The sequence below is a fragment of the Salvelinus alpinus genome, chromosome 4 (assembly GCF_045679555.1).
Source record: "Salvelinus alpinus chromosome 4, SLU_Salpinus.1, whole genome shotgun sequence".
NCBI classification, from domain to species: Eukaryota; Metazoa; Chordata; class Actinopteri; order Salmoniformes; family Salmonidae; genus Salvelinus; species Salvelinus alpinus.
This window is the reverse complement of record NC_092089.1, coordinates 24310755-24334351: the sequence shown is the minus strand read 5'-3', so window position 1 is coordinate 24334351 and position 23597 is coordinate 24310755. Positions and strand designations below refer to the sequence as shown.

Genomic DNA, 23597 nt, shown 5'->3' with positions numbered 1-23597 from the left:
GCCTATCCACATGCCAAATGTTATTCTGGCTTTAGGGCCTCTTTCTTCAACAGTAAATGTAACACGCTTTCAATTGCATCTTGGTGCATGGATTTGTTTACAGAAAATGATGGCGTACCGGGAAGGAGGGGCTATGATTTCTTAATCCGGCCCTGATCACATATAACATAGACTGCCTTCTACAGTGTACTGTATAAACCTTGAAATTGAACCTTGAATGTGATGCCTCTATCCACCACTAGATGGCCATCCCTAACAGCTGAAACCATGTGAAAGGTAGAAGTACCATCCAAGACGAAATGGGTGAAAAAATGTAAAAACTCAAATGACAGTACTCTTCAGCATGATCCATAGGTTACTGTTACAGAGCCTGAGGTCATCACTGTTAAACTGACTCCTGTATTAAAGGTACTTCCTGTATTAAAGCACTGTATTGTTTGTGTGTGCTGTACCTCTCCCAGTGTACACAGCTCCATGATGATCCACACTGGGTTTTCTGTGATCACTCCAATCAGCTTCACTATGTGGGGGTGGTCGAACTGACGCATGGTCACTGCATGGGAACAGCAAGCACATACACACACACACACACACACACACACACACACACACACACACACACACACACACACACACACACACACACACACACACACACACACACACACACACACACACACACACACACACACACACACACACACACACACAGTCTATTCAGTGTAATTGAATAGACCAGGGATTAGCTAGGCTACGGTTTATAGAATCAGGTTACTGTATGTAGGGCGAAAAGGTAGAGTGGAAAATGAAGACTGATTATATAGTGGATTATTATTTATGTTGATAATAAATATCAAGGCTGTTATGAAGGAAGCAGGACCATGTTTACAGTGGGCTATTTTAGGATGACTTGGACTCAAACCGCCATCTTCGTTTTCTCTCAGATTTCTCTCCTCAGGAGAGGAGGAGAGAAGGAAGGAGGGGAGAGAGGAGGGGAGGCTGGGGTTAGAGGAGAGGAGGGGACAGGAGAGGAGAGGAGGGGAGGCTAGTGTTGGAGGGGAAACAGCCTTTATAGTGGTGATGTGCTATTTGATGTGTTTTAGAGCAGTGTGTGTGTGTGTTTGTGTTTTGTCTCTCTGTGTGTGTGTAGTGTTAGAGAGAGTGTGTGTGTGGGCATGCACGCATGAGTGTGTGTGTCTCAGACTTCAGCAAGGGGAAGGGAAGGGGTGTGTATTGCACTTGGGAAATCAGCAGGACTGTACTAGTGTAAACCCACTTTCTCTAAAGCCATCCCTCTCTAAAGCAGTGCTCTGTCCTCCCCAGTCCCGCTGCAGCCTCCACACATTCCTGCTGTGTTTTCATACATGGGGGTTAGCTCAGTCCCACCTTGTCTGGGCATTTCATCTGGATAAAGGAGCCTTTCTCTCTGTCAGGACCACTGGAGCTGAAGAGCAGTTAAGTCTTCTGCTGTTCAAAAACCCACTGCTACACTAAGACTGCGTCACAAATGGCACCCTAATACCTATAAAGTGTGCTATATAGGAAATAGGGTGCCATTTGGGATGAATCTAAATCTCTGCATTGTTGTAGGTAGAAAAAGGTAGAAATATCTGTCTGAGATTGCTATGCTGAGAATGCGCGCTAGACGCAAACTAAAAGCTCACGTGTTCAAGCCTCAGTAGTATACCCACAACCGATGTAATATGTATGAAGAGCAAGAGGTCGTATGTGCTGTGATCAAGAAGGACGACAGGAGGAGGTGTGGTACTTACGAGCTTCTTGTAAGAACTTCTCCCTGACACTATCAGAGGTGCAGTTCTTACACGTCTTGATGGCCACAGACAGAGCAGGGGTTTCCTACAGAGGGAAATAAAACATCAGAAATGTTTTAAATAAATCAAGTCTGAGAGGATTGTGTCTTATTTTTCCACAAGTGTGAAAGCAGCCTATTCCCTATGTAGAGCATTTCTTTTGAACAGGGCCCATAGGGATGCCCATAGGGCTCTGGTCAAAAGCAGTGTGCTATATAGGGAATAGGGAGCCATTTGGGACACAGCCTAGGCCTACCGGGCTCATGTAGACTCCCTGGTGGACATCCCCGAACTGTCCCTCTCCGATACAGCGACCCAGCTCAATCCTCTGTCTCTGAATCTCATAGTCCCTGGCTGGGTACAACACACAGCATTAGACACACTGACTGTATAATCTCATAGTCCCTGGCTGGGTACAACACACAGCATTAGACACACTGACTTTATAATCTCATAGTCCCTGGCTGGGTACAACACACAGCATTAGACACACTGACTTTATAATCTCATAGTCCCTGGCTGGGTACAACACACAGCATTAGACACACTGACTTTATAATCTCATAGTCCCTGGCTGGGTACAACACACAGCATTAGACACACTGACTTTATAATCTCATAGTCCCTGGCTGGGTACAACACACAGCATTAGACACACTGACTGTATAATCTCATAGTCCCTGGCTGGGTACAACACACAGCATTAGACACACTGACTTTATAATCTCATAGTCCCTGGCTGGGTACAACACACAGCATTAGACACACTGACTGTATAATCTCATAGTCCCTGGCTGGGTACAACACACAGCATTAGACACACTGACTTTATAATCTCATAGTCCCTGGCTGGGTACAACACACAGCATTAGACACACTGAGTGTATAATCTCATAGTCCCTGGCTGGGTACAACACACAGCATTAGACACACTGACTTTATAATCTCATAGTCCCTGGCTGGGTACAACACAGCATTAGACACACTGACTTTATAATCTCATAGTCCCTGGCTGGGTACAACACAGTGTTAGACACACTGACTTTATAATCTCATAGTCCCTGGCTGGGTACAACACACAGTGTTAGACACACTGACTTTATAATCTCATAGTCCCTGGCTGGGTACAACACAGCATTAGACACACTGACTTTATAATCTCATAGTCCCTGGCTGGGTACAACACAGTGTTAGACACACTGACTGTATAATCTCATAGTCCCTGGCTGGGTACAACACAGTGTTAGACACACTGACTGTATAATCTCATAGTCCCTGGCTGGGTACAACACAGCATTAGACACACTGACTTTATAATCTCATAGTCCCTGGCTGGGTACAACACAGTGTTAGACACACTGACTTTATAATCTCATAGTCCCTGGCTGGGTACAACACAGTGTTAGACACACTGACTTTATAATCTCATAGTCCCTGGCTGGGTACAACACAGTGTTAGACACACTGACTTTATAATCTCATAGTCCCTGGCTGGGTACAACACAGTGTTAGACACACTGACTTTATAATCTCATAGTCCCTGGCTGGGTACAACACACAGCATTAGACACACTGACTGTATAATCTCATAGTCCCTGGCTGGGTACAACACAGTGTTAGACACACTGACTGTATAATCTCATAGTCCCTGGCTGGGTACAACACACAGCATTAGACACACTGACTGTATAATCTCATAGTCCCTGGCTGGGTACAACACACAGCATTAGACACACTGACTTTATAATCTCATAGTCCCTGGCTGGGTACAACACACAGCATTAGACACACTGACTGTATAATCTCATAGTCCCTGGCTGGGTACAACACACAGCATTAGACACACTGACTTTATAATCTCATAGTCCCTGGCTGGGTACAACACACAGCATTAGACACACTGACTGTATAATCTCATAGTCCCTGGCTGGGTACAACACACAGCATTAGACACACTGACTTTATAATCTCATAGTCCCTGGCTGGGTACAACACACAGCATTAGACACACTGACTGTATAATCTCATAGTCCCTGGCTGGGTACAACACACAGCATTAGACACACTGACTTTATAATCTCATAGTCCCTGGCTGGGTACAACACAGCATTAGACACACTGACTTTATAATCTCATAGTCCCTGGCTGGGTACAACACAGTGTTAGACACACTGACTGTATAATCTCATAGTCCCTGGCTGGGTACAACACACAGTGTTAGACACACTGACTTTATAATCTCATAGTCCCTGGCTAGGTACAACACACAGCATTAGACACACTGACTGTATAATCTCATAGTCCCTGGCTGGGTACAACACACAGCATTAGACACACTGACTTTATAATCTCATAGTCCCTGGCTGGGTACAACACAGCATTAGACACACTGACTTTATAATCTCATAGTCCCTGGCTGGGTACAACACACAGCATTAGACACACTGACTTTATAATCTCATAGTCCCTGGCTGGGTACAACACAGTGTTAGACACACTGACTGTATAATCTCATAGTCCCTGGCTGGGTACAACACAGTGTTAGACACACTGACTGTATAATCTCATAGTCCCTGGCTGGGTACAACACAGTGTTAGACACACTGACTGTATAATCTCATAGTCCCTGGCTGGGTACAACACACAGCATTAGACACACTGACTGTATAATCTCATAGTCCCTGGCTGGGTACAACACACAGCATTAGACACACTGACTTTATAATCTCATAGTCCCTGGCTGGGTACAACACACAGCATTAGACACACTGACTGTATAATCTCATAGTCCCTGGCTGGGTACAACACACAGCATTAGACACACTGACTGTATAATCTCATAGTCCCTGGCTGGGTACAACACACAGCATTAGACACACTGACTTTATAATCTCATAGTCCCTGGCTGGGTACAACACAGCATTAGACACACTGACTTTATAATCTCATAGTCCCTGGCTGGGTACAACACACAGCATTAGACACACTGACTTTATAATCTCATAGTCCCTGGCTGGGTACAACACAGTGTTAGACACACTGACTTTATAATCTCATAGTCCCTGGCTGGGTACAACACACAGCATTAGACACACTGACTGTATAATCTCATAGTCCCTGGCTGGGTACAACACACAGTGTTAGACACACTGACTTTATATCAACTGGATTAAAGTAAATGGTTGGTATGGCAGTCTGATTGATTATGAAATCAATCTGGTTTTATCTGATCACTGAAGATCACAGTACAACATGCAATCATGCAATTCCATTCAAATCAGGACTGCCAAGGCTGTCCATGGATTTGCATGCAATGGCTGATTTGTTGAATAAATACAATCATATTGTCAATATGAAATCACCATGCAAAAAGTTTCACCAGACATGCCAAGCCATAATCATATTTTACCCTTGAAATGTAAAACATTATTAAACAGTATGATGGCGTCAAATGATCTTTGTTTTCTTCTTAACGTTGCACGTATTGTGGAGGGCCAGTGAGGGGCCATGCTGCAGCAGTACTGTGTCTGATTAGTGGCTGTGATCCCTTCCATCCATAACGGGTCAACAGGACAGCCTGGCTGCACTATTTATCTTTCTCTGGGCTGGACAGTGTCTATTCACCAACAATCAATACATCAATCAAAACACTACATGTACTGCTATTTTGGCAAAATGAAACAAAATCACAGAAACACCATCACACAAGTCAAACCATAGGTAGACCTGGGTCAAATGGTAAATACTTTCAAATACTTGATTTAGCATGGATATTGATTGGCCTTGTGCGACCACTCCATTGGTTCAATTGCACACTAAATCAGGTGTATCTCAAGTATTTGAAAGTATTTGACATATATGGTTGACCCTGGTCTGACAACCACAATACAACCAAAAGGCAATCCTCAAGTACAGGGCTGAGACGCACACCATTACCTTCCTCTAGTCCATAGTATTCTGCAGGGCAGTTCATGTGAGGAGAAATCTTTTAGAGGCACATCAACATTGGAGGAACATACTTTTACAATGGTTTAACCTGTACGAAAGGTCCCTCCCTCTTCCCTTGTCCCTGGTTTGGAGAAACACATGACTAACTAAGAGTGCTTTTCTGGCAAAGGTGAGTGACATTTGTTGCATGTAGAAGACAGTCAGTGCAAACGAACTGCAGGGAGATTAATACCCTTGGACTACACTGCCATTTGTCAGCAGCCTCTGTTGCTAGCTGGGTGTGTGTGTGTGTGTGTGTGTGTGTACACATAATATAAACGGCTAGCGTTTCAGGCTATGTTAAATACTTCTCCACTGTTATGATATAAAGTAAACTATGGAGTCGTGTGGAGGACAATCTTAGAAAACAGATTTCCAAAAGGGTTCTTCAGTTGTCCCCATAGGAGAAACCTTTTTGGTTCCAGGCAGAACACTTTTTGGGGTTCCAGGTAGAACCTAGGGTTATTCATAGGGTTTTCCTATGGTTCTCCTATGGGGACAGCCAAAGAACCATTTTAGGTTCTACATACAGTTGATGTCGGAAGTTTACATACACCTTAGCCAAACACATTTAAACTCAGTTTGTAAAAATTCCTGACATTTAATCCGAGTTAAAAATCCCTGTCTAGGTCAGTTAGGATCACCACTTTATTTTAAGAATGTGAAATGTCAGAATAATAGTAGAGAGAATGATTTATTTCAGCTTTTATTTCTTTCATCACATTCACAGTGTTTCAGAAGTTTACATGCACTCAATTAGTATTTGGTAGCATTGCCTTTAAATTGTTTAACTTGGGTCAAACGTTTTGGGTAGCCTTCCACTAGCTTCCCACAATAAGTTGGGTAAATTTTGGCCCATTCCTCCTAACAGAGCTGGTGTAACTGAGTCAGGTTTGTAGGCCTACTTGTTCGCACACGCTTTTTCAGTTCTGCCTACAAATTTTCTATAGGACTCAGGTCAGGGCTTTGTGATGCCCACTCCAATACCTTGACTTTGTTGTCCTTAAGCCATTTTGCCACAACTTTGGAAGTATGCTTGGGTTCATTGTCCATTTGGAAGACCCATTTGCAACCAAGCTTTAACGTCCTGACTGATGTCTTGAGATGTTGCTTCAATATATCCACATGATGTTCCTTCCTCATTATTCTATCTATTTTGTGAAGTGCACCAGTCCCTCCTGCAGAAAAGCCCCCCCACAACATGATGCTTCCACCCCCGTGCTTCACGGTTGGGATTGTGTTCTTCGGCTTGCAAGCTTCCCCCTTTTTCCTCCAAACATAACGATGGTCATTATGGCCAAACAGTTCTATTTTTGTTTCATCAAACCAGGGGACATTTCTCCAAAAAGTACGATCTTTGTCCCCATTTGCAGTTGCAAACCAAAGTCAGGCTTTTTTATGGCGGTTTTGGAGCAGTGGCTCCTTCCTTGCTGAGTGGCCTTTCAGGTTATGTCGATATAGGACTCGTTTTACTGTGGATAGAGATACTTTTGTATCTGTTTCCTCCAGCATCTTCACAAGGTCCTTTGCTGTTGTTCTGGGATTGATTTGCACTTTTCGCACCGAAGTACGTTCATCTCTAGGAGACAGAACGCGTCTCCTTCCTGAGCGGTATGATGACTGAGTGGTCCCATGGTGTTTATACTTGTGTACTATTGTTTGTACAGATGAAAGTGGTACCTTCAGGCGTTTGGAAATTGCTCCCAAGGATGAACCAGACTTGTGGATGTCTACAATTGTTTTTCTGAGATCTTGGCTGATTTCTTTTGATTTTCCCATGATGTCAAGCAAAGAGGCACTGAGTTTGAAGGTAGGCCTTGAAATACATCCACAGGTACACCTCCAATTGACTCAAATGATGTCAATTAGCCTATCAGAAGCTTCTAAAGCCATGACTTCATTGTCTGGAATTTTTCAAGCTGTTTAAAGGCACAGTCAACTTAGTGTATGTAAACTTCTGACCCACTGGAATTGTGATACAATCTGAAATAATCTGTCTGTAAACAATTGTTGGAAAAATGACATGTCTCATGCACAAAGTAGATGTCCTAACCGACTTGCCAAAACTATAGTTTGTTAACAAGAAATGTGTGGAGTGGTTGAAAAACGAGTTTTAATGACTCCAACCTAAGTGTATGTAAACTTCCAACTTCAACTGTAGCACCTTTTTTTCCTAAGAGTGTAGGACAAAGGACAGATATGTCATGAAAAATGAAATGTTGAGAGGAAACTGTTTGAATAAGCAGCAGAAGACACAGTCACAGCCAGCTCATTCTACTACTGACAGATCCACCTCATGCACTCTGTGTTGGGTATTCCCCATGTAAATATGATTCTAGCTATTTGTGAACTACTCTCTATCAACAGTAATAGTTACATTAAAGAAGAACATAAAATAATTGAGAAACATTATTGCCTCTTGAATACTAGTTAAGTGAAGAACAATCTAAATAAACTGCTACAAATGTAGTAGCAAAAAACTGAACTCGAAAAATAAAAAATGAAGAACTGAAAGACGCCTAACACCACCTTGACCCCTGTAGCTGTGGTGCTTTCAGAGAACTCCAGTCTCAATGACCCCAGGAAGGCAGAATGTGGTAACAACAGCCAATCAGAAAGTGGGGCACACTTCTCCAAACTGGGTTAAAGCTGTACACTAGAGACCACGATCAAAGGCCCACGGGGTCTGCAGAGAACATCTGGTCTGTAGCTCACCACTGAGCCTCTCTAAAACCCAGCACAGCTGCCTGTCTCTTCCTCCATCCTCCTCAGCACATGATCCCTTACTTACTCCCTGTGTGACAGATGCTACGGTACTCACTGGAGGGCATGGTGTAGGTATCCTCATCATCTATGATCTCCGCATAGTCGTCTGTCTCTGGGGAAAAAAGAGAGCGACACACAGTGAGAGAGGAGAGATAGAGAGAGGTGAGGGTAATGAACAACAGCATTCTGACTCGAAGCAGGATAGCCCAACATGACAGACAGGAGTTAGGCTAGGCATTCATTTGTTAAACTACCTCTAGACTTGTACTTAACTTACCTTTAGTACAATAAAGTACCTTTACCAAAACCCCACCATTTCAAAGTTGTTAACCCTTAACAACAACCCCCCTCCACACATATGACAAACAGCCCAGCTCTGTGTTGTGCCTCCCTGTGCGTTCTCCCACCATGTTCCTCAGGTCTGAGCTGTGCTCCAATAGCAGCAGTGGTATTTGAGTGAGGGGAGGAGGGGAGGAGGGATGAGGAGGAGTTTTTCCCCCCAGAGAAACTTCTTCAGGAAAAACAGATTGAGTCATGTGTAACTCCAGAGTCATTGGGTGAGCCTGTCTATCCTGACTGCTGTGATTTTAAGGAAGAAGCAAAAGTTTCCTGGAAAAGATAACGCACAGAGGGATGTTGAGACAGCCCTGCTTTTTGCAGCCTGAGATAAAGAAAAAAAAGCTGCTGATAAGTCAAATGATTTGATTCAGGACTAGTGTTAAAAAGCTGTGAAATGCTATGATAGTGTTGAACTTTACCGTCCCCACTTAAATCCCCTGCAAATCCATGTAGGTAGCATGCACAGGGGGGGGGGGGGGGGGGAGAGAGAGAGAGAGAGAGAGAGAGAGATTTACTGGCCCTCTTAGAGAAAGTTGACAGCAAAATAAGGAGTTTAAAGGTCAAAACCAGGTTGCAGCTACTTCTTACTAACTCTCAGGGGATTCCCCCAGACGTTGATAAGGGTGTTGATAGTAAGAGGCTGCCAAGTGAGTAACATACCCAGGTCAAAGAGACACCTCACTGTAAGTAGGTCACACTCACACAAGCAGATGACAGAGAAACAAAAGGTTTAGGGGAAGTGTAACTTCTAAATGTAACTTCAGAGAGCATCTCAGTTAGTTGAACAACATTGGAATGGAAGTCCTGGTGCAGTTTTTGTGCGGAGTTGAATTATTTTGTTTCATCCTCTGCAGAGAGATTTCATTTTATCAGGGTCATACAAAGTCTGCAGAGAGATTTCATTTTATCAGGGTCATACAAAGTCTGCAGAGAGATTTCATTTTATCAGGATCATACAAAGTCTGCAGAGATATTTCATTTTATCAGGATCATACAAAGTCTGCAGAGAGATTTCATTTCATCAGGATCATACAAAGTCTGCAGAGAGATTTCATTTCATCAGGATCATACAAAGTCCATGCCCAGTCAGAGAAGAGAGGAAAACAAACACTTCTAAGACACGGTGCCAACGTTCATCTGAACATTCTGCATCAGAACTATATCAACTGAACCCTGCACAACCTTACCGTGTTATAATGACAAGGTAATGACAGAGAATAAGAGTTATACAACATGACAATACATTCAACTACAGTGATGCCTGAGCATATCTAGCATGGGTCTTCAGAACCTTATTCCCTATGTAGTGCACTACTTTCAACCAGGGTCCAAAGTAGTGCACTATATAGGGAATAGGGTGCCATTATATAGGGAATAGGGTGCCACAACAAGACTTCTCCCCAGTACCATCATGATCATATGGGGGGATTTTAGTTTCACACAAGCATCTCTCTATTCGTTCTGAGTGTGCTGTGTCAATAGGACCATATGCACACAGGCCTGTCTGTCCCCTGCTCCACCCTGTTCCATCCACCCTCTCAATCAGCTCTTTATTTGACACTCACCCAGTAGTCATTAACATTCTACTGTGATGCGGGCCAGAGACTGGGGGAAGAGCTCTGTGACATTTAAACTGGAGAGATAGAAAGGAGAGGACACACACACACACACACACACACACACACACACACACACACACACACACACACACACACACACACACACACACACACACACACACACACACACACACACACACACACACACACACACACACACACACACACACACACACACACACACACACACAGTAACCTTGTGGGGACACACAATTCAGTACCATTCAAAATCCTATTTTCCCTAACCCCTAGGGTGGCAGGTAGCCTAGTGGTTAGAGCGTTGGACTAGTAACCGAAAGGTTGCTGGATCGAATCCCTGAGCTGACAAGGTAAAAATATGTCGTTCTGCCCCTGAACAAGGCAGTTTAATCCACTGTTCCCCGGTAGACCGTCACTGTAAATAAGAATTTGTTCTTAACTGACTTGCCGAGTTAAATAAAGGTTAAAAAAAATATATAATAATAATTATAATAATCCGTACCCTAACCTTAACCCAAAAACCTAACCTTAACCCTAGCTCCTACCCTTAACGTAATTCTAACACTAAGTTTAATCTTAACCCTAAACCTCCTAGAAATAGCATTTGACCTTGTCAAGACTAACAAAATGCCCCCAGTTGTTCAAATGTTTGTTTGTTTACTATTAGTTAAATAGTTAAACACGTCCACACACACACACAGGCCTGAGCCCACTGACACAGTGTTAAGTTGATAGATGAGGTGCTGTGGGGTGAGGATGTATTGCCAGAGCCAGACAGTACTTGGCTAGCTGGTGAAATGTAACCTTGGGTGTAATTTGTGCCATTGGCCTGGTCTGGTCCTGATGGTTGATTCATAGTGATGTTTTACAGAGCCGTCTGATAACAGACTGATGGTTGATTCATAGTGATGTTTTACAGGGCCGTCTGATAACAGACTGATGGTTGATTCATAGTGATGTTTTACAGAGCCGTCTGATAACAGACTGATGGTTGATTCATAGTGATGTTTTACAGAGCCGTCTGATAACAGACTGATGGTTGATTCATAGTGATGTTTTACAGAGCCGTCTGATAACAGACTAATGGTTGATTCATAGTGATGTTTTACAGAGCCGTCTGATAACAGACTGATGGTTGATTCATAGTGATGTTTTACAGAGCCGTCTGATAACAGACTGATGGTTGATTCATAGTGATGTTTTACAGAGCCGTCTGATAACAGACTGATGGTTGATTCATAGTGATGTTTTACAGAGCCGTCTGATAACAGACTGATGGTTGATTCATAGTGATGTTTTACAGAGCCGTCTGATAACAGACTGATGGTTGATTCATAGTGATGTTTTACAGAGCCGTCTGATAACAGACTGATGGTTGATTCATAGTGATGTTTTACAGAGCCGTCTGATAACAGACTGATGGTTGATTCATAGTGATGTTTTACAGAGCCGTCTGATAACAGACTGATGGTTGATTCATAGTGATGTTTTACAGAGCCGTCTGATAACAGACTGATGGTTGATTCATAGTGATGTTTTACAGAACCGTCTGATAACAGACCGATGGTTGATTCATAGTGATGTTTTACAGAGCCGTCTGATAACAGACTAATGGTTGATTCATAGTGATGTTTTACAGAGCCGTCTGATAACAGACTGATGGTTGATTCATAGTGATGTTTTACAGAGCCGTCTGATAACAGACTGATGGTTGATTCATAGTGATGTTTTACAGAGCCGTCTGATAACAGACTGATGGTTGATTCATAGTGATGTTTTACAGAGCCGTCTGATAACAGACTGATGGTTGATTCATAGTGATGTTTTACAGGTGTCAATAAATTAAACCCCCCCAAAAAATGTGAACCTAAATCTAAGCCAGACTGCACCAGTATATCAGCTAGATAACCAACAAACCACATCACTCTTCTATGTTATGTCCTTACACAACAACAAACCACATTACTCTTCTATGTTATGTCCTTACACAACAACAAACCACATCACTCTTCTATGTTATGTCCTTACACAACAACAAACCACATCACTCTTCTATGTTATGTCCTTACACAACAACAAACCACATCACTCTTCTATGTTATGTCCTTACACAACAACAAACCACATCACTCTTCTATGTTATGCCCTTACACAACAACAAACCACATCACTCTTCTATGTTATGTCCTTACACAACAACAAACCACATCACTCTTCTATATTATGTCCTTACACAACAACAAACCACATCACTCTTCTATGTTATGTCCTTACACAACAACAAACCACATCACTCTTCTATATTATGTCCTTACACAACAACAAACCACATCACTCTTCTATGTTATGCCCTTACACAACAACAAACCACATCACTCTTCTATGTTATGTCCTTACACAACAACAAACCACATCACTCTTCTATGTTATGCCCTTACACAACAACAAACCACATCACTCTTCTATGTTATGTCCTTACACAACAACAAACCACATCACTCTTCTATGTTATGTCCTTACACAACAACAAACCACATCACTCTTCTATGTTATGTCCTTACACAACAACAAACCACATTACTCTTCTATGTTATGTCCTTACACAACAACAAACCACATCACTCTTCTATGTTATGCCCTTACACAACAACAAACCACATCACTCTTCTATGTTATGTCCTTACACAACAACAAACCACATCACTCTTCTATGTTATGCCCTTACACAACAACAAACCACATCACTCTTCTATGTTATGTCCTTACACAACAACAAACCACATCACTCTTCTATGTTATGCCCTTACACAACAACAAACCACATCACTCTTCTATGTTATGTCCTTACACAACAACAAACCACATCACTCTTCTATGTTATGTCCTTACACAACAACAAACCACATCACTCTTCTATGTTATGCCCTTACACAACAACAAACCACATCACTCTTCTATGTTATGTCCTTACACAACAACAAACCACATCACTCTTCTATGTTATGCCCTTACACAACAACAAACCACATCACTCTTCTATGTTATGCCCTTACACAACAACAAACCACATCACTCTTCTATGTTATGTCCTTACACAACAACAAACCACATCACTCTTCTATGTTATGTCCTTACACAACAACAAACCACATCACTCTTCTATGTTATGTCCTTACACAACAACAAACCACATCACTCTTCTATGTTATGCCCTTACACAACAACAAACCACATCACTCTTCTATGTTATGTCCTTACACAACAACAAACCACATCACTCTTCTATGTTATGTCCTTACACAACAACAAACCACATCACTCTTCTATGTTATGCCCTTACACAACAACACACCACATCACTCTTCTATGTTATGCCCTTACACAACAACAAACCACATCACTCTTCTGTGTTATGTCCTTACACAACAACAAACCACATCACTCTTCTATGTTATGTCCTTACACAACAACAAACCACATCACTCTTCTATGTTATGCCCTTACACAACAACAAACCACATCACTCTTCTATGTTATGCCCTTACACAACAACAAACCACATCACTCTTCTATGTTATGTCCTTACACAACAACAAACCACATCACTCTTCTATGTTATGTCCTTACACAACAACAAACCACATCACTCTTCTATGTTATGCCCTTACACAACAACAAACCACATCACTCTTCTATGTTATGCCCTTACACAACAACAAACCACATCACTCTTCTATGTTATGTCCTTACACAACAACAAACCACATCACTCTTCTATGTTATGCCCTTACACAACAACAAACCACATCACTCTTCTATGTTATGTCCTTACACAACAACAAACCACATCACTCTTCTATGTTATGTCCTTACACAACAACAAACCACATCACTCTTCTATGTTATGCCCTTACACAACAACAAACCACATCACTCTTCTATGTTATGTCCTTACACAACAACAAACCACATCACTCTTCTATGTTATGTCCTTACACAACAACAAACCACATTACTCTTCTATGTTATGTCCTTACACAACAACAAACCACATCACTCTTCTATGTTATGTCCTTACACAACAACAAACCACATCACTCTTCTATGTTATGTCCTTACACAACAACAAACCACATCACTCTTCTATGTTATGCCCTTACACAACAACAAACCACATCACTCTTCTATGTTATGCCCTTACACAACAACAAACCACATCACTCTTCTATGTTATGCCCTTACACAACAACAAACCACATCACTCTTCTATGTTATGCCCTTACACAACAACAAACCACATCACTCTTCTATGTTATGTCCTTACACAACAACAAACCACATCACTCTTCTATGTTATGCCCTTACACAACAACAAACCACATCACTCTTCTATGTTATGCCCTTACACAACAACAAACCACATCACTCTTCTATGTTATGTCCTTACACAACAACAAACCACATCACTCTTCTATGTTATGTCCTTACACAACAACAAACCACATCACTCTTCTATGTTATGCCCTTACACAACAACAAACCACATCACTCTTCTATGTTATGCCCTTACACAACAACAAACCACATCACTCTTCTATGTTATGCCCTTACACAACAACAAACCACATCACTCTTCTATGTTATGTCCTTACACAACAACAAACCACATCACTCTTCTATGTTATGCCCTTACACAACAACAAACCACATCACTCTTCTATGTTATGCCCTTACACAACAACAAACCACATCACTCTTCTATGTTATGTCCTTACACAACAACAAACCACATCACTCTTCTATGTTATGTCCTTACACAACAACAAACCACATCACTCTTCTATGTTATGTCCTTACACAACAACAAACCACATCACTCTTCTATGTTATGTCCTTACACAACAACAAACCACATCACTCTTCTATGGTATGTCCTTACACAACAACAAACCACATCACTCTTCTATGTTATGCCCTTACACAACAACAAACCACATCACTCTTCTATGTTATGTCCTTACACAACAACAAAAAGACAATTCAGCATTGTCCTCTGGTCTGCCTCAACCGTGATTGGTGGATGGGGTCACGTCTAAAAAAACGTCTTGTTTCTAAACCAATGTACAAGCTCTGCTGTTGTGATATGTTTGGGACACACCGTGTTGTCTGCAGTTTACGTGCTTTCCTTCACACGTGTGACAGTAACAACAAGGATAGAAAAACCTCCTCAGGTAGTTCTGTTGTGGTGCAGCAGTCATAGACTGTGTCCCCAGCAGGGCACTCTAACGGGACAATGACTAGGGATGGGTCTAAATGACACACTATCCCCTACTGTATATAGTGCACTACGTTTGACCGGATCCCTATGGGCCCTGGTAAAAAATAGTGCCCTATAAAGGGGATAGGGTCCCATTTGGGACTAGGCATCGCCAGATAGGACCAGAAGACTATAACATGTAATGTAGCTAGCTTGTGGTGCCGTATGGTGCCTCAACAGCCCACTAGGATGTGGTGAACATTGTGTAGGAAGAGGGAGCAATATCTACTTTCACTATTCTACTCATACTATGTGCTCAACTCCACCGGAGCATCAGAGAGCTCATATCAAAGTACATGTCAGACATCTAGCTGACTGATGGGCTGTCAATCATCTCTGCATCCTGTCTGTCACCACTGCATCCTGTCTGTCACCACTGCATCCTGTCTGTCACCACTGCATGCACTAATAAACCAGTGAATTATGGGATAGTTAACATGGCAGATAGTGATTTCAGTAAAGGCTTCTGTGTGGAAAACGGTTTTGTTATCATGGCAAAGCCCAACAAGACAACGTATCAACAGCTTCACAGTCCCAGTACAATACCAAACCTCATCTGACCCCAAACCTCATCTGACCCCAAACCTCATCTGACCCCAAACCTCATCTGACACTAAACCCAGGAGACGTGAAAAGAGAGAGAGTGAGAAGGTCCTACCTGAGACACATGCAACCCTTGTCCGGACCCCCCCATCCAAACGCTTCTCATGGTTGGAGACTCTGTGGAATAAAGGTTTGAACAGATGAATGCTGTACATTTCCCTGTGAAAGGATTGTTTCTCCAGTCACCAGAACAGAAAGACAGACTGGCCTGTCCACACTGTGACACTATGACTGGGCTCTGTTATAGACAGTTCCAGGACCATTCCATTCACTGGCAGGGCATGTTTGGCAGGGGTGCTGCAGGGGGGATCCCGATAAGTAGGCCCGTCAGCACATCCAAGAGGATGTGGTTAAAGGGGGTTGGGGGGTCAGAGGGCCGGGGACGGAGACAGGAACAGGGTCAGAGAAATTCCTCATGATTCTGCCAAAAAGAAGCAGTAGGAGGGGAGCAAGGCTTGTGTTGGTTTTCAGAGCACCTGACTGAAACCTGATATGCTGCCTGGAAGAAACATTCCAAATGAGAAAGAAAGAGAGAGAGGAGAGATAGAAATAGGAGAGATGAGGAGAGATAGGAGAGAGAGAGAAGAGATAGGAGAGAGAGAGGAGAGAGAAGAGATAGGAGAGAGAGAGAAGAGAGAGAGAAGAGATAGGAGAGAGAGAGAGAGAAGAGATAGGAGAGAGAGAGAGAAGAGATAGGAGAGAGAGAGAGAAGAGATAGGAGAGAGAGAGAGAAGAGATAGGAGAGAGAGAGAAGAGATAGGAGAGAGAGAGAAGAGATAGGAGAGAGAGAGAAGAGATAGGAGAGAGAGAGATAGAGGATAGAGAGTAGAGAGAGACATGTACTTACTTTGGGGTGGACTTTGGGATGGAAGGTAGCGCTCTCTCTCCCTCTGTTGGTGATTGTTAGAGGCAGTTAGATGTAGGGTTAGCAGTACAGTTACAGTCCATCAGTTAGATGTAGGGTTAGCAGTACAGTTACAGTCCATCAGTTAGATGTAGGGTTAGCAGTACAGTTACAGTCCATCAACAGGATCCATTCCAATGCCTACACTCACACATTCATCATTATTAATATCATTTCATAATATGAGACATCAAATATGGAACATTCTTTCATTTATGAGCCTAAAGCAGAGAAGAGCCCCTAGAAGCCTATGCCTTGAATGGATACTTCTTTCTCCTGTGTGAATTCATTCATGTTTTAAAAAGAGAGAATTCATTGAGTGAAATGAATGGTAGTGAAAGCTGTTTCCGGGCAATTTGATTTGTTGTGTTCAGCTTTCTAAATGACTGTAGAAATGAAATGGCAGAGTCCCTCAACAGCTCTGTAACTGCCTCTCATAAAGCCATGTGTTTACTACTGGGCTGACTCACTGGAAAAACATTATGCCAATCACAACATTAATACCACATCTAGAATCGCAAATGAAAATAGGTTTCAAAACCTATGAAGTCGTGGATGAATGTGGGCTCACTTACTAAAGAATGTGTCTGTTTCATATGATTATGTTTTACCTTCTGGGTTTTGGGTTTGCTTTTCGTGTATTGTGTAATTGATGTGTATATAGATGTGTATTGTGTAATTGATTTTTGTTAAGTATTGATGTGTTTGACAGGTCGTCATTGTAAATAAGAATGTGTTCTTCATGGACATACCTGTATAGATAAAGGTCAAATAAATCCTATTGCATCTATCAATCTGTGAGTCTACAATCCAGCCTCAGTGCAGTGGAGTCTGCAGCTCTTTCCACCGCTGCTCTAACACAGTCAAGTCCATTGTCCACAGTACACAACACAGCAGGGCTGTCAGTCTGAACTTCCACTACATAGAGGAAAAGGGCAATGTCTGCTCACTGTTTTTCAGACGTTCCCTCTTTCTCTGAGTCGGCCTTGTTATTATCCAGATCCTGTTATTATTGTGGGTGTGTGTAAAACCCCTCCACTCAGTGTAAAGGTGTCAGCAGCAGTGTTAGTGTACCCTTTAGAACGCGGACGATGAAGGACTGGGAGACTCCGTTGACCAGGCGACAGTATCCGTCTATCAGGTCAGCCATGTTCTCTGCCGTGTTCAGAGACGCTGTGGTCACCGTCAGAGGCTGCAGACATACACAGATACACAGACAGACAGACAGTCAAACAGAGTCAGACACAGTTAGACAGTCAGTCAGTCAGACAGACAAGCAACAAAGAGGCTTCATCAGCAGGGCTGCCTCCTCCAGTTAGGACAAACCACAGCACATCAAAGGAGATAAGTGAGAGGACGAACACACACACACACACACACACACACACACACACACACACACACACACACACACACACGCACACACGCACACACGCACACACGCACACACGCACACACGCACAGGCACAGGCACAGTCCATCAAAGAACCCATGCAGGGAGGAGTATGTTTTGCTAGTATCAGGGGTGCGTCTTCTTCCCTTGGAGAATCCCTTAGTGGTCAATCAAGTGTTTACTGCTCAGAGTTCCTCATCTGTCAACCAGCTATAGTGCTGGAAATAACCTCACTGAGGCCACTGCAGGGCATGTTACTGAATTCATACACGCTCACACACATACACAGTACCTCCGGGGCTCCAGACACATTGAGCAGCAGCATCCCCTGGCGCACCTTGTCCTCCGTGCTGGAGTACTGGATGGTCTGTACCTGGGTGAAGTTGGCCAGATGTGTCGGCTGAACACACGGACAGAACAGAAAGCACAGAATGAAACATCCATGGTGGTTATCATCTTCCTGGCTAGCCTGAACGTCACTGAACGACTGAATAAGACCTGAATTGGGTAGGAAATGCAATTCTACAAAATGTACAGAAGAATGTGAATAAAAGGTGAATAAAGAAAAGCCTTGATAAATCAGAAGTACTCACAGTTGATCCTTTGTCTGTCAGGTAGCTGATGCCCTCCTCAGGTCCAATGGCAAGCTCCACAGAGATAATCCAACTGGACTAGAAGACAAACACAGAGATGGACACAGAGACAGGCAGGACAGACAGAGAGAGCGAGCGAGCGATGGACAGACAGACAGAAAGACAGATGAAAGAAACAGTGTTTGTCATGCCCAGCAGGTGTCACTGTGAAACACATCCTTAAGGCTACTGAGCTGAGCTCTTCCTATCTGGAACCCTGCAAGCCAGGGTTTCCCTGAGGACAGCCAACCGTTATCACAGAGGGATAGTGAAACGTCTATCACTAGCCTACTTACCCCAAGGGCACATTTAAAACATTCCTTGTCGAATCTGTAAATGGGAGACAGGATCTCAAAGAACTTGTGAATGCTCTGTTCATCGTTTAGGTTGGCAAATTGTTTGAAGGTCTGCTGGATCAGTTTCCTTAGTGGTTTAGCCTTGGAGAGTAGAGAGAGAGAGAGATACAAAGGGTAAGGACTCCTACATGTCTTGGTAAAAAGAAAGTTACTAACAACAAATAAAGACTGAGGGTAGGAAAAAGTGAACATCCTTATCAATTATAAGGCTACACCTACAAATAGTGATTATCAAAAAATCATCAACAGAACTAAATGATCATACAGTACGTGTTTGGATTGACTCTCAACATAAAGTCAACTCTGAGCATTATTATTCCTTAGCAGAGTCATTCATCAGCATCCTATCAGATGACTCATAGACACATCCACACCAGGAGCCTCTGACACCACAGCCCAATACTGAGTCATGACAATAAGATCAGCTGCATCCTGTGAAAGCAGAAACTCTGTCTATGCCGCACTCTCCCCCATCACTCCCAATAATTACAAGCATTCCAAAGAAAAATGCCAAACAAATCACAAATCTATGCTTTGAAATTCAAAAAGTGGAAAAGACAAATTGCTGAATCTAATTGGATTTTCTAGGATGATGACACCTCATTTGGTCCTTGAAAGCATTTACATGAAACTGAAATGGGGGAAAAAACAAGATGTTTTAATTATGCAAATATTAACTTGGAGGAGCATCAATTATGAACCGCCTAATTGGATAACAACAATCAAGGTAATTAGTCACATGATGGGTTCTGGGATCCTATATGAGTGCTCTCCTGTGCACATCTCTACACAACAAATTCATCTCTGTCAGTCTGCTCAATTAGTGTACAAAGCCTACTGAGTGAACCATCCATTTTCAGTTGCGTTTCGTATCATTCATGGTGTTTCATAATTCAAAGCCTGATACCAGTTAGTCTCGGTTGCTGTGTCTTAAACATACAGATGTAGGATCTTCATTTGACCAGTATTGCCAAAGCAAAATAATCCTGCAGCAACAGGATTTGAACGTTTAGTCCATAATGTTGCGTGATCGGTGGTAAGGCTTTTAGCTGGCCCAAATTAGGCTACATGAGAAGTGCAACACTGTTAATATAAATGTCTGTTTTCAGAATTAACCGCTTTCCCAAAAACGTACATAAAAAATTTGTCTACTTCTCTGCTATTTAAATCTGAAATCAAAATATATTCTACCAACCAAATTATAGCACTGGGGGAGGAGTACAGCTCACCCCAACTCATTAAACTAACCCGCTATAACAACTAACTAACCAAATTATAGCACTGGGGGAGGCATACAGCTCACCCCAACTCATTAAACTAACCCGCTATAACAACTAACTAACCAAATTATAGCACTGGGGGAGGCATACAGCTCACCCCAACTCATTAAACTAACCCGCTATAACAACTAACTAACCAAATTATAGCACTGGGGGAGGCATACAGCTCACCCCAACTCATTAAACTAACCCGCTATAACAACTAACTAACCAAATTATAGCACTGGGGGAGGCATACAGCTCACCCCAACTCATTAAACTAACCTGCTATAACAACTAACTAACCAAATTATAGCACTGGGGGAGGCATACAGCTCACCCCAACTCATTAAACTAACCTGCTATAACAACTAACTAACCAAATTATAGCACTGGGGGAGGCATACAGCTCACCCCAACTCATGAAACTAACCTGCTATAACAACTAACTAACCAAATTATAGCACTGGGGGAGGCATACAGCTCACCCCAACTCATTAAACTAACCTGCTATAACAACTAACTAACCAAATTATAGCACTGGGGGAGGCATACAGCTCACCCCAACTCATTAAACTAACCTGCTATAACAACTAACTAACCAAATTATAGCACTGGGGGAGGCATACAGCTCACCCCAACTCATTAAACTAACCTGCTATAACAACTAACTAACCAAATTATAGCACTGGGGGAGGCATACAGCTCACCCCAACTCATTAAACTAACCTGCTATAACAACTAACTAACCAAATTATAGCACTGGGGGAGGCATACAGCTCACCCCAACTCATTAAACTAACCTGCTATAACAACTAACTAACCAAATTATAGCACTGGGGGAGGCATACAGCTCACCCCAACTCATTAAACTAACCTGCTATAACAACTAACTAACCAAATTAGCGACCTCACTTACTATAGCTAACCCATGGCCTACCTATCTAAAACATTCACTTTTACTACTGCAATGTACTTCTGGGCTACTTACCATGTACTAGTACTTCTGGGCTACTTACCACATCTACTACTACCACCTAGTCTCCCACTGAAGGCTACTATCTACCATGTATAAAACAGTCCCTCCCTCTACTACTACCACCTAGTCTCCCACTGAATGCTACTATCTACCATGTATAAAACAGTCCCCCCCCTCTACTACTACCACCTAGTCTCCCACTGAAGGCTACTATCTACCATGTATAAAACAGTCCCTCCCTCTACTACTACCACCTAGTCTCCCACTGAAGGCTACTATCTACCATGTATAAAACAGTCCCTCCCTCTACTACTACCACCTAGTCTCCCACTGAAGGCTACTATCTACCATGTATAAAACAGTCCCTCCCTCTACTACTACCACCTAGTCTCCCACTGAAGGCTACTATCTACCATGTATAAAACAGTCCCTCCCTCTACTACTACCACCAAGTCTCCCACTGAAGGCTACTATCTACCATGTATAAAACAGTCCCCCCCTCTACTACTACCACCTAGTCTCCCACTGAAGGCTACTATCTACCATGTATAAAACAGTCCCTCCCTCTACTACTACCACCTAGTCTCCCACTGAAGGCTACTATCTACCATGTATAAAACAGTCCCTCCATCTACTACTACCACCTAGTCTCCCACTGAAGGCTACTATCTACCATGTATAAAACAGTCCCCCCCTCTACTACTACCACCTAGTCTCCCACTGAAGGCTACTATCTACCATGTATAAAACAGTCCCTCCCTCTACTACAGCAGCCTACATTCTTCAACAGCAACAAACTTTTAAACTTCTTCCACTAGATGCACCATCATATTTCTTTCCCCAAATAATAACCTAAAAGTCCGATTGGGTAAAAGTATTAGTCTGAGTGTAGTTATTTGTGATGAAACGTGATCTAACTGCCCCACACTCCAAAGTAATAAGGTTGATATAGTAGTCAGACCTGATATTTTATTAGAATTAACTTTGACTATATGTCACTGCTTCGCTGAAGAACAACGTTTTAAACTTCTTCGACTACAACAAATGTTTCTTCACGGAAAATTACCAGCTAGTTTCTCTTGTGTTTTTATTTTCTAATTTAAACTGCATCGTTGGGAAAGAGCTTGTTAGTAAGCATTTTACTGTAAGGTCTACTACACCTGTTGTATTCAGCGCATGCGACTAATACTATTTTATTTTATTAAAAGTCACAATGCTCTTTTACAGGGATAGGCAACTTTGATTGGGGTAGGGGCCACAAAAAATCGGAACTCATCATGAAGGGCCGCAGTGGCTCGCGGGTCTGCGTACCCTCATCCATACAAACACATGCAGTCAGAGCCGGCCCTAGACTTTTGGGGGCCCTAAGTGAAATTTCTAAGCTTTAGAATGAATTGCCTGGAATTCCTGCAATTATAGTGTAGAGAAAATGTAGCAATTTTTAAGCAAGTTTTCTGCAGTTCTACTAATTGTTCCATGGGCCAGAGATGAAAATGTGCAGTTTTAAAGCTAATTTCCTGCAATTCTACACATTTTGCCATAGAGTGGAGAGAAATGTTTGCAGTTTTGAGTATGATATCTAAGTGAGAGTGACGAAGAAAATCAATACCCCCCCCCCAGCCGGTCGGTAATTCGTCCATGATTACTACAAGT

At 42.5% G+C, this 23597-nt stretch overlaps 1 protein-coding gene across 6 annotated transcripts in view; it reads right to left on the bottom strand.

Moving 5' to 3' along the window:
* LOC139573090 (focal adhesion kinase 1-like) overlaps nt 1-23597 on the bottom strand; it is a 152995-nt gene that overhangs the window by 39132 nt on the left and 90266 nt on the right. For 4 of the 6 annotated variants that reach the window (XM_071396148.1, XM_071396144.1, XM_071396143.1 and 1 more), the window contains 11 exons: nt 19647-19787; nt 19312-19389; nt 19011-19118; nt 18400-18517; nt 17269-17311; nt 16477-16538; nt 8620-8676; nt 5748-5768; nt 2068-2165; nt 1773-1857; nt 453-553 (listed from right to left, as the gene is read on the bottom strand). In XM_071396148.1, coding sequence (XP_071252249.1) covers nt 453-553; nt 1773-1857; nt 2068-2165; nt 5748-5768; nt 8620-8676; nt 16477-16538; nt 17269-17311; nt 18400-18517; nt 19011-19118; nt 19312-19389; nt 19647-19787 — 912 coding nt within the window. The remainder of the gene's footprint in view (nt 1-452; nt 554-1772; nt 1858-2067; nt 2166-5747; nt 5769-8619; nt 8677-16476; nt 16539-17268; nt 17312-18399; nt 18518-19010; nt 19119-19311; nt 19390-19646; nt 19788-23597) is intronic. The other 2 variants (XM_071396145.1, XM_071396147.1) reach the window with 1 other exon arrangement.